Source organism: Schistocerca cancellata, chromosome 3 (assembly GCF_023864275.1).
Source record: "Schistocerca cancellata isolate TAMUIC-IGC-003103 chromosome 3, iqSchCanc2.1, whole genome shotgun sequence".
In the NCBI taxonomy this organism is placed as follows: Eukaryota; Metazoa; Arthropoda; class Insecta; order Orthoptera; family Acrididae; genus Schistocerca; species Schistocerca cancellata.
In genome coordinates this window covers 543828960-543844421 of record NC_064628.1, presented here as the reverse complement: position 1 = coordinate 543844421, position 15462 = coordinate 543828960, and the positions used below count along the sequence as shown (strand labels likewise).

The 15462-nt window shown below is 42.9% G+C and overlaps 1 protein-coding gene across 1 annotated transcript in view; it reads left to right on the top strand.

Moving 5' to 3' along the window:
• Positions 1–15462, top strand: part of LOC126175378 (gamma-aminobutyric acid receptor alpha-like) — a 205716-nt gene that overhangs the window by 107294 nt on the left and 82960 nt on the right. The window contains exon 2 of the mRNA XM_049922149.1: positions 14192–14259. Coding sequence (XP_049778106.1) covers positions 14218–14259 — 42 coding nt within the window. The 5' untranslated portion in view covers positions 14192–14217. The remainder of the gene's footprint in view (positions 1–14191; positions 14260–15462) is intronic.

Genomic DNA, 15462 nt, shown 5'->3' with positions numbered 1-15462 from the left:
CTTCTGCGCCAGGGTACTGCGTTTGTATAGGATACCAGCCTATTTCCTTGATGTCTTTATGTATTCATTTTTGAAATGAATATTTAAACTTATGCCACTTAGTTGCAATGACAGGTCTTGCACCTGTTGAGGTCGAACTGTTTGCAACCCGCCAGCGGTACCTGCGAGTGTATTTATTTATATTGTGATTGCTTCTGCTGCATTTCTTCTGAGCCTCAGAGACTTCCATCACCTTTTCCGCAAACTGTTGTTGTGTTGCCTACTGATGACGCTTTTTGGCTTAAATTATTTATATCTTGTGACAAATCAGTGAGCAATTGTGTTTTTTGGTCTTTTCCCGTACTCACAAGTGTATCCGAAAATTAATTTGAAAGACCAGCATGCAAATCTTTTGTCAAGTCATTGAACTATTGTGTTATGTTGGTTTTGAAAGCATCAAGAGGTTGCTTTTGCTGTTCAAGTATTTCCTGTTGTGTATCTGTTGTTTTGTAAAATCATTAAATTTTTCGTTTTGTTGTTTTAAAAAGTCATTAAATTTTTCATCAGTACTTTGAGTGTTTGTTTTTGTTCTTCCTTAAACTGGTTCTTAAAATCATTGAAGCTTTGTTTAAATAACTGTTGTAAGATTTCCATTGTGATCGGGGTTTTCGGTGTGTACAACGCACCCTGTCCAGTCACGTTTGCATTAGGCGTAAGTGTGCCAGTTTGTGGTTTGTTTTCTCAACTTTGATATAGCTTCGATCATAGACTATTTTCAGATATCCAAACGAGATTGTTAATGTTCAAACTGTTAATGAATTGACGATTTCCGGTGAAATCAAACCATTTAAAAGGAGGTTCTCGGTCAGTTTGAAGGCTGGAATTGTACGTGGTCAACCAATATGACATTATCTGCTCCAACCCCGTCAGGACGGTGCATGTTACCTTATGTTCTTTAGACAGGTGCTGTCAAGACCGTTCTCCGAAAGTACAGTGCCAGAAAATAAATTCAACACGTTATTTCCACCTTTCCAGGAACGGCAGTCACTTTGGACAAAGAACATGCAGCTCCACGAGGACTTCCATCTAGCCACTGGCTAAATTATTTAGTAGATAAAAAGTTCATTCTCGCCCTTACCGACTGGCTCGGCGACGCGCTATATACGAGCGAAGAATGAAGTGGTGGCTGCTCACGGGAGATTGGATTTTCGATGTCCCATAAACCTTCGTGGAAAGCCCGCAAGACGGGGGCCCGAATACGAATCTCTTACTTTTACGACTAGTTATCCATTACTTAAGGTGCCCGTGGGCGGACCACTGCGTGTGCGAAGCTACTGTCTAGTGCCACCGATGTCTTATTAGTCTGCGCAGTTACACTTCCGCTGTGCTAACCAAATGTCTCTGTCCCGTCCCGTGTATTACTTGTACGATATACAGGGTGAGTCACGTAAGACGTAACACCCCCATTATTCCGTTGGCGATTGCACGTATCGACAAGCGGTGTTTGTGCGAATCATAGCCGACTATGGGGCACATACTTTGGTACATGCACAATAATCACAGCGTTTATGTTGACCGAGATAATAAGGGAAGTGCATGTTTTTTAAATGGGACGCTATACTTTTTACCATCATTCGAACGCTCTGGAAAAGACGCTTATAGTGATGTAACGCATGTTGCTATTGTGATTCAAACTTAGGTTAAAAGACGCTGGGAAATATTGTACGATTGAAGGTCGAGGCGGTCGGAAGCGGCAGCAGGCCAAGTTGCCGTGCTCTATGCAGCATGCACGGCCTACGCTACGTAGGTAAATCCTCATCCACCCTCTTTTAAGCAAAGTTTGAATCACAATAACAACATGCGTTACATCACTATACGCGTCTTTTCCAGAGCGTTCGATTGATGGTAAAAAAAGTACAGCGTCCCATTTAAAAAACATGTAATGGCCTCTATATCTCGGTCAATATAAACGTTGTGATTATTGTGCATGTACCAACGTATGTGCCCCATAGTCCGCTATGATTCGCCGAAAACCGCATGCCGATACGTGCAATCTCCCCCGGAATAAAGCGGGTGTTACGTCTTAGCGACTCACCCTGTATGCATGGATACATCAGTGTCCTTCAGGTGCCGCAATTTTTGCTGGTACAGGCATAATAGCAAAACTTGCAGCACGTGGAGAAACCGACTGGGTCGGTCTTCGAAATCCATACACATTCTAAAAATTGATATACGTGTCTGTGTGTGTGTGTGTGTGTGTGTGTGTGTGTGTGTGTGGGTGGGTGGGTGGGTGGGGGGGGGATGCGCGTGTGTCTGTGTCTGTGTGTGATGATTAATAGATCAGCTACTTCTCCAAAACCGGTTGACCGATTTCAACCAAACGTGGGACACATATACCTTACAGTCAGGCGATAATCACTGTGGGAGTAAGAACCACCTACCTACTAAAGAGGTTGGGACTGGGCTGACAAAGAAGCGTAGCAAGCGATCCCTGAGTTCCAAGACTTCATTGATCCAGTATTTGAGAATGAGAGCACTTTCCGTCTTGTAATTAATTTTATACATAATTTCAAACGTTTAAAAAAATTTTTCTCCCTTGTTACTTCCACACAATGATGAAAGTAAAGAAGTTTATCGCTTATTCCTCATCCGTTGCTCATGAAGTGAAAGTACCGCAAGAGGCATGACGTTATAATTTATTACCTCTTTACTACCAATTGTGTTCGTGACACATTTTACATGCAGAATGCATATATACCACTGAAGTGTAAGTGTAAATTTATATCTTTGTAGGACACGTAGTTCAGGAACATTGAGATGTGTTAAAAAGTGGCGCATCATGCATGACGTTTAAATTTATTACTCCTTTGCTACTAACTCTTTTAGCAATAAATTCCGCAAACTGTATCCAGATATGCCGCTGTGCTACAAACGTACATTCTGAGAAATTTCTTTCTCAAATTAATACATATGTTCGCTACCAGTAGACTTCTCTTAGCCAGGAATGCTCTTCTTGCCAGTTCTAGTCTGCTTTTGGTGTCCTCTTCGCTCCATCCGTCATGGGTTATTTTGCTGCCTAGATAGCAGAATTCCTTAATTCATCTGCTTCGTGATCACCAGTTGTGTTGTTAAATTTGTCGCTGTTTTCATTTCTGCTGCTTCTCGTTACTTCCGCCTTTTTTCCCTTTACTCTCAATCCATATTCTATACTCATTGGCTGTTCATTCCATTCAACAGATCCTGTAATTCTTCTTCGCTTTTACTACGGATAGCAATATATCAGCAAATATTAACATCGACATCCTTTCACCTTGAGTTTTAATCCCATTCATGAAACTTTTTTTATTTACATCATTGCTTATTCGATGTGTAGATTGAAAGTAGTGTGAAAGGCTACATCCCTTTCTTCTCTTCAGGTATTAGGCAGGAATTGCCTGTTACGGCACCCATCTCTGTCGGGGTCTTCTTCTGTCTCTTCTCCCATGGCACTAATAATTTCTTGCCTTTAAGGGAAGTCTCTTACTCTCCATTCTTTGTAGATATTCGTTCCATTTTCTTTTGTAATCTCTAATTTTATCATTGAGGCTAAAAATTTGCAGTTCTTCTCTAATATCTTGATTTCTTAGCCTGTCTTCTCTTGTGTAACCTTTATCACCTCTAAGGAATTTCATTTATTGTGCCTCCGGCTTTCTTGCCGCTTGGTAATTACCCATGTCTGACTTCCATAGAACAGTGTGGGAACTCCAACAGTTTTGTAAAATTTAATTTGAGTGTTTTTCCTGGTTTTGTTTTTTAGGTTCCTGTTGATTGTTCCACATACCCGGCTGAATTTACTAAGCTTCATTTCAATATTTCTGCTGTAGCCATATATCATTTCACATCCGAGGTAACTGAAATGGTTTACTTGCTCTAAAATCTTCTGATCTATCACTATTTTGGTTCTGATTGGTTCTTTCTCCATGAAGGCCATTGTCTTAGTTTTTCTTTTGAAATTTCCATGTTAAATTTTGCACTTATTTGTTTTAGCAAGTAGATTCCTTTCTGACGGTCGTCTTCCTTATCTTCTAGGATCACTGCATCATCAGCATATAGTAAATTATTTAAAAGAATGTCCCTGTCTAAATAGATGCCTTTCTGAAATTCTGATTTCCATATATGTATTATTTCATTACTGTAGATGTTGAACACAGTTGGAGAGATGCAGCAGCCTTGTCGTACCCCTTTGCCGTTTGGAACCTCATTAATTGTTTTACCATTGAGATCTAGAGTGATATTTGTATCTTGATATAAACTTTTTGCCGGCCGTTGTGGCCGTGCGGTTCTAGGCGCTTCAGTCTGGAACCGCGTGACCGCTACGGTCGCAGATTCGAATCCTGCCTCGGGCATGGATGTGTGTGATGTCCTTAGGTTAGTTAGGTTTAATTGGTTCTAAGTTCTAGGGGACTTATGACCTCAGAAGTTAAGTCCCATAGTGCTCAGAACCATTTGAACCTTTTTTTTTTGTATTTCTATATTCGTGAATTTCCCTGAAAATTTTTGCACTTACTTCTTTCATCGATCAGCTGAACTATTTTCTCTGTTACCCGTAGTTTCTTCGCAGTTACCTTTCTTGTACCTACGTTTTTCTCTACAAATTCTGTGATTGCCTTTGTTAGAGATGTCCGTTCCTGTTCAACTGAACTGCCTACTGAGCTATTCATTATCGCAGTATGTATAGCCTCATAGAACTTCAAGCATATGTCTTCATTCCTTAGTATTTCCGTATCCACTTCTTTGCTCTCTGATTCTTCCTGACTAGTCTCTTAAACTTGAGCCAACTGTTCATCACTACTTAATTGTAATGTGAGTCATTATTTTCTCCTGGGTACGCCTTACAATTCAGGATCTTATTTCAGTCCATGCCTGACCGTGATGTAATCTAACTTATATCTACCAGCATCACCTGGCCTTTTCGAAGTGTACCTCCCCTCTTGTGATTCTTTAACGGTGTGTTCTCTATTACTGGCTCAAATACATTGCAGAAGTCAATTACTCTTTCTCCTCTTTCATTCCTACTATAAAGCCAATATTCTCCTGCCACCCTTTCTTCTGCTTCTCCCCCTACAACCGCATTCAAGTCCCCCGTGACTATTAGATTTTCATTTACCTTTACCTACTGAATTACTTACTCTGTCTCGTCATCTTCCGCTTGCAACGTCGGCATGTATACCTGAATTATTGTTGTAAGTGTGGGTTACAATCCACACGTATTATAAAAATGGAAATATTACACTTTATCTAACCAGAATATTTAAACAATATCTATATAACTGAATGCTTGCTGGCAAGCTAAGAAATTAATTGAATGTCTGTAAAGGTTGCTGGTCTAGTTGGCATTTACGTTTATAGACTATCAGACGCGAAGCGGATGAAATTGAATTAATAATGTCACTAGATTTCTCCTTTTGCTGAAAGAACTTCAATGTCTTCATCGTCCACTTGGTGTTGAATTTCTGTCTGAGAGATCTGACAAATGTGACTGCCGTTATCTCTTGTTATCCACCAAACACCAGCACTGCGTAATATATCTGCCAAAGAAACCTGAAAAACGTTACTGAAATCGTTTACCGGCGAATGACTCTCTGCCGTGAAACGCTGAGTCTGATTTAAGAATCAGGGAGTTCGTCTAACGTGTTATGGCGAAGCTCAGCGTGTAGGATGATTGGAGCTCCTGGCTGTGATGTACATTAACATGCAGTTCCGTTTTTTAAAAGCTTGCTTGAATCGCAAGGACCGTGTTGCAGGATTCGGCAACCCGTCAGCCCTCGCGCTCCTCTGCATCTTATATCGAGAAAGTTCCTGGTATGTGAAATAGAACTCAGTAATTATCAGGGAAATCACTGATCATATCTTGATAAATATATTGGGCTACATGTTTTCAGAGCTTCCACAGTTCACAGCTTTAGTGTCCTTTAATAACATGAGTAGAATCTCGCCCTACATCAGATTTAATTTGATAAATTTTGGACTTTTCCTTTAATTAGACGTAACCCGAAGAAAATCTGTTAACTTCATAATGCTATCCCATGGAGTAAGCGTTACTTGTTCCAGGGTGTCCATAACTAACTCACTGCCGTCACTTCTATATCATCGCTGGCCGCTCACCACCGCGTAGCAACTTCCCTAGCACATCCCCTCCTAAACCCCAGGACTGATTTCAACTAAACTTTACACACATATTCCTTACAGTCAGGCAACAATGGCTGTGGGGGTAAGAACCGCCTATCTGTTATACACTCCTGGAAATTGAAATAAGAACACCGTGAATTCATTGTCCCAGGAAGGGGAAACTTTATTGACACATTCCTGGGGTCAGATACATCACATCATCACACTGACAGAACCACAGGCACATAGACACAGGCAACAGAGCATGCACAATGTCGGCACTAGTACAGTGTATATCCACCTTTCGCAGCAATGCAGGCTGCTATTCTCCCATGGAGACGATCGTAGAGTTGCTGGATGTAGTCCTGTGGAACGGCTTGCCATGCCATTTCCACCTGGCGCCTCAGTTGGACCAGCGTTCGTGCTGGACGTGCAGACCGCGTGAGACGACGCTTCATCCAGTCCCAAACATGCTCAATGGGGGACAGATCCGGAGATCTTGCTGGCCAGGGTAGTTGACTTACACCTTCTAGAGCACGTTGGGTGGCACGGGATACATGCGGATGTGCATTGTCCTGTTGGAACAGCAAGTTCCCTTGCCGGTCTAGGAATGGTAGAACGATGGGTTCGATGACGGTTTGGATGTACCGTGCACTATTCAGTGTCCCCTCGACGATCACCAGTGGTGTACGGCCAGTGTAGGAGATCGCTCCCCACACCATGATGCCGGGTGTTGGCCCTGTGTGCCTCGGTCGTATGCAGTCCTGATTGTGGCGCTCACCTGCACGGCGCCAAACACGCATACGACCATCATTGGCACCAAGGCAGAAGCGACTCTCATCGCTGAAGACGACACGTCTCCATTCGTCCCTCCATTCACGCCTGTCGCGACACCACTGGAGGCGGGCTGCACGATGTTGGGGCGTGAGCGGAAGACGGCCTAACGGTGTGCGGGACCGTAGCCCAGCTTCATGGAGACGGTTGCGAATGGTCCTCGCCGATACCCCAGGAGCAACAGTGTCCCTAATTTGCTGGGAAGTGGCGGTGCGGTCCCCTACGGCACTGCGTAGGATCCTACGGTCTTGGCGTGCATCCGTGCGTCGCTGCGGTCCGGTCCCAGGTCGACGGGCACGTGCACCTTCCGCCGACCACTGGCGACAACATCGATGTACTGTGGAGACCTCACGCCCCACGTGTTGAGCAATTCGGCGGTACGTCCACCCGGCCTCCCGCATGCCCACTATACGCCCTCGCTCAAAGTCCGTCAACTGCACATACGGTTCACGTCCACGCTGTCGCGGCATGTTACCAGTGTTAAAGACTGCGATGGAGCTCCGTATGCCACGGCAAACTGGCTGACACTGACGGCGTCGGTACACAAATGCTGCGCAGCTAGCGCCATTCGACGGCCAACACCGCGGTTCCTGGTGTGTCCGCTGTGCCGTGCGTGTGATCATTGCTTGTATAGCCCTCTCGCAGTGTCCAGAGCAAGTATGGTGGGTCTGACACACCGGTGTCAATGTGTTCTTTTTTCCATTTCCAGGAATGTAGTTCAAGAGATATGACGTCATAAAAACTGAGATGCGTGAAAAACTGCCGCATAGAGCATGACGATTAAATTTATTACTTCTTTGCTACCAACTCTATTCGTAACATATTTCGCAGACAGTATCCACATATGCGGCTGCATGTACCTACGCAAGTATATCACTGTACGACACATAGTTCAAGAGATTTGACGTCATAAATACTGAGATGCATGAAAAAGTGCCGCATCATGCTTGAAATTTTAATATATTTATTCTTCATTCCTAAGACAATCCTACAGTCGAGTCAACACAAAGAAGTCCCTGAGACGTGTGGGCGCTTTTGACAGCTTTCAACTGCCAAGAGAAAACGGCTGTGGGCGAAAATAACTATGAAGGGGCTTTTCCATAGAGACTTTTACAAAAAATTTGGATACTGTACTCGTAAGTTTGTACATTATGGACATTTCTTTGTGTGAATGTTTCATAATTTCTAAAGTATTTTCAGAAATACATGGAAACAATTTTCTTTGATATTACACTGCAAACACACTTCACTTTTTGTTTTCATTTCCAATGGAAAATATGAGAAATGAATAGCCACCCAGATGCATATTCGTATTACACAAATTTTCGTAGTAAAGTAAATGTAATTATTTTTGTACTATATTATACGTTTGTTAATATCTTGATTTGTTTGTTTACACAACTATGAATTATGCGAAGAGCAAAATTCATTTAACTTAGTTCTCAATAATTTTTTTCCAGTTCAAATGTTCATGACTATGTAAACCAAAAACTTGGAGCATTGCACGTTATTCACTGACTCTGGTTAGCGTCCTACATTACTGTTGTTGATATACTGCTTGTTGTACAGAAATGAATACATTGTGTCTTTTCAAAAGTAAGAGAGAGTCCATTTACAGAAAACAACATATTAAATCTTTCAAAGAAGTTATTATCAATTTTTTTCTACAGCTTCTCTAACAGGACTGATTAAAACATATGTGCCACCTGCCAAAATACCAACTCTGCTTGAATGTTGAGTGGAAGATCATTCAAATATACCAGTTATTAGAGTGGAACCAAACCAGAATCCTCTGAGACACCATTTGTGAGTTTCGCCTATCAAAATTACAGAACCATTTCCTGTGTTCTTTCTGTTACAGATAATTAAAACAAGTTTTTCGCAATACCTTTAATTCCTTGGACCTCAAGAAAGAATGTCATAATCTCTTTATTGCGTTCCATTCGTGTGTGAAGGTGGGAAAAGCAGACTTGTGCGTGCTCCGACGTATGTTGTCGATTGCCGTTAATCATTACGCCTAACATAACAAGGGCTGCATATTTTACAGTCTTTCTGAAATAATACATTTGATGAAAAGATGGATCTCCAACAGTATCTAACCACGTATTCTGACGCTTCTTACTCATTTCATACAGCGCAAATTGGAACAGCTGTTCCAGTTGTCTTAAAACTTGTGAATAATGGTATTAATACTGTTCCCGTTAGTTGCAAATGTTCTAACAACAACCTCAGATACAACACCAGCGTCTGCTGCGCTTGTTCAGTGTTGTCTGCCATCATGGTTGTTGACTGTTGAGCCGAGAGTGCCACAGCAGTTCTCCCTACAAAGTATTGGTGCCAGTTACCAGCACATTTCCCGCTCGCCGCCTTTATTACTTACAATACTTAACAACAGTATCATATGCGGAACCATTGTTAGTAGTTTGCAGTGTGATTCTGTGCTTATGCGTTGCTCCATTCCAATATGATGCGAGTCTTTACACTCACTGTGTCTGCCCACAACAGACGAAGACGTTTCTTCAAACACATTCGCATGCACACATTTTTAATACTTGTTCCTGCGTGTTGCGTTCTAGCCGTAGGCATATCTACTGAGCATACTAGACATAAGTTGTATGACTGTTAAGCCGTATACTTCATAGTGAACTTATTCAAACTTCCTGATGTATCTCACTTAATTTACGATATTGCAGTGCCTGTGTTGTTAAAAAGTACAATGAAGTATTCCTTCAGACATTCAAGCACATGGAAGTTTGGGTCTGGCTTTGAATCGTGCGCAGATATCCAAAGTGGTGCCGGAACGGTAGCTCAGCGTGTTCGGTCAGAGGGTTAGCCGCCCTCTCTTATATAAAAAAATTGAGTTAATGGAACGACGATGAACTTGAACAAGCTTCATGGGACGTCTGCCCTGAACAAATAGAACGAAAAACCACGAACAAAATTCAATACGACCGCTGGCATAAATCTGGAAATCTGGGATAGGGTCCCGATCAAGCAAAATTTTTCATTGTCGTCGTTCCATTACACAGCTGCTGGTTGTCCATATTCACAACTGCGAATACATTTCACGTATTACCTACTTTACTTTTCGTATAGGTAATGAGTAAGAACAATAACTTCCACTAGGTGCCTTGCATTTCCATGCTAGCTCTAGTGAAACTGCACAGTGCCGGCGACTGTTAGGTGCGCCAGTGTTTCTGTTGTTGTCGATGAGTAACGACAGAGCGGCAGTGCGGATATGCAGCCCGGTAACTCGTTCTTCTCGGAAAGTATAAAGGCGGACAGCGAGATCAGCGACTTGTTCGGCTGAGGAATAGTTCGTCTCCTGATGAAAGGCAAAATCTGAAAATATACTTCTAGTGTCAGTTTTGCTCTCCGAGTTCAGAATTTTAGACCTAAAGCTTGCAGTAATGAAGTTCATTCATCGCCAGTGGAAGAGATTGCTTGTTGCAGCTGTATCGGCAGGGGAAAGTTTTCCAGTCGAACTACGAGGTGCATTCAAGTTCTATGGCCTCCGATTTTTTTCTCCGGACTGGAAAGAGATAGAAACATGCGCATTGTTTTAAAATGAGGCCGCGTTCATTGTCAATACATCCCAGAGATGGCAGCACCGTACGGCAGATGGAATTTTACCGCCAGCGGCGAGAATGAGAACTGTTTTAAATACTTAAAATGGCGACGTTTTCCTTACTTGAACAGCGTGCAATCATTCGTTTTCTGAATTTACGTGGTGTGAAACCAATTGAAATTCATCGACAGTTGAAGGAGAAATGTGATGATGGAGTTATGGATGTGTCGAAAGTGCGTTCGTGGGTGCGACAGTTTAATGAAGGCAGAACATCGTGTGACAACAAACCGAAACAACCTCGGGCTCGCACAAGCCGGTCTGACGACATGATTGAGAAAGTGGAGAGAATTGTTTTAGGGGATCGCCGAATGACTGTTGAACAGATCGCCTCCAGAGTTGGCATTTCTGTGGGTTCTGTGCACACAATCCTGCATGACGGCCTGAAAATGCGAAAAGTGTCATCCAGGTGGGTGCCACGAATGCTGACGGACGACCACATGGCTGCCCGTGCGGCATGTTGCCAAGCAATGTTTACACGCAACGACAGCATGAATGGGACTTTCTTTTCGTCGGTTGTGACAATGGATGAGACGTGGATGCCATTTTTCAATCCAGAAACAAAGCGCCAGTCAGCTCAATGGAAGCACACAGATTCACCGCCACCAAAAAAAATTCGGGTAACTGCCAGTGCTGAAAAAATGATGGTGTCCATGTTCTGGGACAGCGAGGGCGTAATCCTTACCAATTGCATCCCAAAGGGCACTACGGTAACAGGTGCATCCTACGAAAATGTTTTGAAGAACAAATTGCTTCCTGCACTGCAACAAAAACGTCCGGGAAGGGCTGCGCGTGTGCTGTTTCACCAAGACAACGCACCCGCACATCGAGCTAACGTTACGCAACAGTTTCTTCGTGGTAACAACTTTGAAGTGATTCCTCATGCTCCCTACTCACCTGACCTGGCTCCTAGTGACTTTTGGCTTTTTCCAACAATGAAAGACACTCTCAGTGGCCGCACATTCACCAGCCGTGCTGCTATTGCCTCAGCGATTTTCCAGTGGTCAAAACAGACTCCTAAAGAAGCCTTTGCCGCTGCCATGGAATCATGGCGTCGGCGTTGTGAAAAATGTGTACGTCTGCAGGGCGATTACGTCGAGAAGTAACGCCAGTTTCATCGATTTCGTGTGAGTAGTTAATTAGAAAAACAGTCGGAGGCCTTAGAACTTGAATGCACCTCGTACTCCACCTTCCCTGGACCTTAGCGGAAGAGAGGGACAAAAAGTTTCCACGGCTTGAGTCTCGTCTGGCACACTAAAGCCTGCCATCCAAGGAATTTATGTCTTTATGAAAAATATGGGATTTAGTAACCAACTTTTATAACTATATTAATTACTTTCAGCGTATCCTGACTAAACAAATAAATGCTGATCAACAGGAAGGAACAATGTTCATAAACTGCGGAATAAAAGAGTCCAAAACGACTCCTTTAATAAATTTATTGCCCTAATGAAACTGATATAGTTCATGTACGGCACATTAATTAAATAACAAACAGTATTAAAAAAGGAGACATAAAGTTCCTAGAAAAATTGTTGAACAGTTCATATACGGAAGACAGATTTGTTTGAGACAGTTCTATTAAAGAAAATGTGCATTAGCCATATTGTTAATCAAGGTGGTAATTCTTCTGGAAAACCAGTTCTCATGGAATTATATTTTACGTGGAAAAATCAGGGAAATCTCAGGGAATTGCAGGAATTTCCTAAACTCTCACGGATGTAAGAGTTTTTAAGCTAGTACAGAAATTTAATCTTATTGACTTTCGTAAATCATAATCTTTAAAATACTTAATATTTCAAAGTGAGTTAATTATATGAATATTATTCCACATAAATTATCGGTGTTTGAAAACTACGATTGAAATGCTGCTTATGGCTAATATATCTCAGCTGAGAGGAAGGAAAAGTCGTTATTGCTGCATATGCCCCCTGCCCTCACCGTTAATTTATCAGGAGCTTCTAATCTTCCTCACCATGCTTGGAATTCTCAGGGAATTTTTTTCTAGTTTCAGTAGTCAATCTGCTAACGCACCACGATGGCTACAGTTCAGGTTTCATCACAAAGGTCCTTTGGGATGAAATCAATGTATCGGGTATGAGCTGAGGAGGAATCAGCATGTCAGCTACGAGCAGTGGCAGTAGAACTCCCGATATTACCTGACCATAAGGTCTTGGATTTTGTGGGTCAATCGCGGCCACTTTTCTGGCGGTGTGCCCTCCGATCGACGTAAAAAATGGCTAATCCCGATCACTGTTTGCCATTTCGGAGGCTCTCGCCTACCGCATCTGCAACCTTTCGGGCATCTCTATCACGCGGGCAGCCACCACTGCCCTTGCTCGTTGCACAACGCTAGTACGACACGAAGCTATCGAGAACGGCCACTCGACAGGGAAATAGTTTCAACAGCATTCCGCTGCAGGCAACTACATATGCCGGAGACAGGACAGCACGAGTCAGTCAGTTTTCGAGGGCCTCTCCTGCTCCGGGCAACTGGCGCCACTTGCCCCATCGAACAGGATTGTTCTCGAAGCCCATCGTCGGGACAAAGCCGTTTCAGAAATCATCATCGTTTCTTCTTCCAGACGTTAGCTCCTGCAGCAGCACAGTGTCTTCATCATTAGTTAAGTTATTCTGAATCGGACTTCCCGGCCTTCCGCCTTAGACTCTAAGTGCTCTTATTGAATCTAAACCAAAACAGTCTTCATCTTCCGACTCAGGCTTACAGGCCACGAATTTAACAATCAGCCAGTGATCATTGCCGAACTTAGCTTTCAGCAAGTACTCACTCCCGACTTGGCTCTAGGCGGTGTTTAGTTCCCAGCGGAACATTCCGCCAGTGATTTTTATGTGAACTTAAATCTCCGATCAGCGTCCTCGGCGCTTGTTATCAGTCTGACCTTATTGTTATCCACAGTTGATTTGTGTCTATTGTGTTACTCCTGTAACTGTAATTTTGCCCTTTATTTCCGTACCACCAAAGCAGACATTTTTTGTCCAATAAATTTGTTATATCCTGGACATTGTTTTCCTGCGTCGCGGAGCGTGACACTTCACTGATTATCGCGAGGTCTAAATCCAAAGGTGATTTACTATCGCTGTGGATAAGCCCACAGAATAAAACTTAAGTCAGCATGGCACCTAATTAGAGTTCATTTGCGTATTGCTTCAAATTAGACCAGAAGCTGCAAGTGTGCGAATCCAAGCGGAAGAACACAGCGAACGAAAATGTTTTGCTGGGATCCTTGAATAACCTTGAGTCCAGAGAGAAACAAAGAGACGAATGAAGTAAGTAGCCAAAACTCAAAATTACATCACAACTAGGCAATGCTCTGATCTAACTGCCATCTCTCACTCAGCCTTGAGAAACCCAAAAATTTGATATGCAAATATAAACGATTCATCATTACAGCATATGAATTGAAAGCCGTATGAACTACGTGTTTGATCCAGTACATACAGAAGAGCAATCAGAACATTCCTTCACTTACACATTGCTTGGCTAGGCCTCAGTGTCTGTTCTTTATTTAGTTTAAGTTCCGTTATATAACATTCTAAACAGATAGTAATCGTAACCTTAGCTAATTGTCCCTGTACGTGTTACAGATCATCCAACCATTGTGAGGACTAACATGCTGATTCGAAGCATGGGACCAATATCGGAGTTGGACATGGTAAGACTCAGTGGCATCTACTTAGTAGACTATTTTAGCATATCTTTCTTTTGCTGCAGCACTGCCCACACACATTTCACGACGCTATATGGTCGAGATACGAGGACATACTTCTATAATGAGAAGTCTGAAGACACGAAACTGGTAATTGAACCACAAGACATGTGTCATATAAGGGACGATCAAAAATCATCCTTTATAAGGCCGTACAGTCCATAATCGGCACGCGGATAAGGCGAAATCACTGTGAGCATTCAGGCAACCATCCCACCGACGCAGCTGGTTTGGTAAAGCACCCTGTCCTGCTGCGTGAATACGTCCGTAACTGCTTGCTGCGTATCCTCGTCCAACAGGAATCGTGGACCCTTGAAGACTTTTTTTGGGGGACGGAATGCGTGATGATCGCATGGGGAGATATCAGGTCGGATGCTCGGGTATCTCCCACTTGAGTTGGTGTAACTTCTGCGTAACTACATTTGCGATTTGCGGATGAGCATTATCATGAAGCAGCAGCACCCCTTGGCGCAGTTTCCCGGACGCTTCTCTTTAACTGCACGCCGCAATTCTTCGTTCTCCGATGGAAGTCTACCAGTGGCTGTCCTTCGACAGCCAAAATTAGAATAACGGCACACTGGTCCTGTTTGGAGGCATGTGGTAATAACGTCGCCATAGTTCTCGTTTCCAAATTGACCGCACACACATCGGAAAGATACAAATGCCAAACTAATTCCTTGACTGCATGTCGGTGCTTATATACCGGCGTCGGGGTAGTGCTATGTTGCGTATACGCTGCAGCAAAGCCTTCGGAAGGGTAACTTCTTAGTCGCCCGTTACACCACAGTGTCCATAACATGTAATTAGAAAAGTCCTCAGCCCGAGGATAATATATATTTTAGTATAAAAATGAGAAATGAAACATTTAACAGGTGGTATATTTGTCAGCGAGGTGGTATGTTCTCTAAGGAGAGCTTGTGATTCTCCTTTTTGGAATATGGTTATTAAACAGTCCATTCGTGAGGAATAATATCGTAAGACTAATCACGTTTCATTACAATTACACCTACTGATTTCAACGATGTTGCAACAATTTCGGTGGTGGAAGAGTTACCTAAATTTTGGAGAAGTTATCGGATTTCATGTGGTAGAGACTGATATAAATATGTAGTAATACGCTTCCCTGTAATGTCATGGTCTTGAAATGAA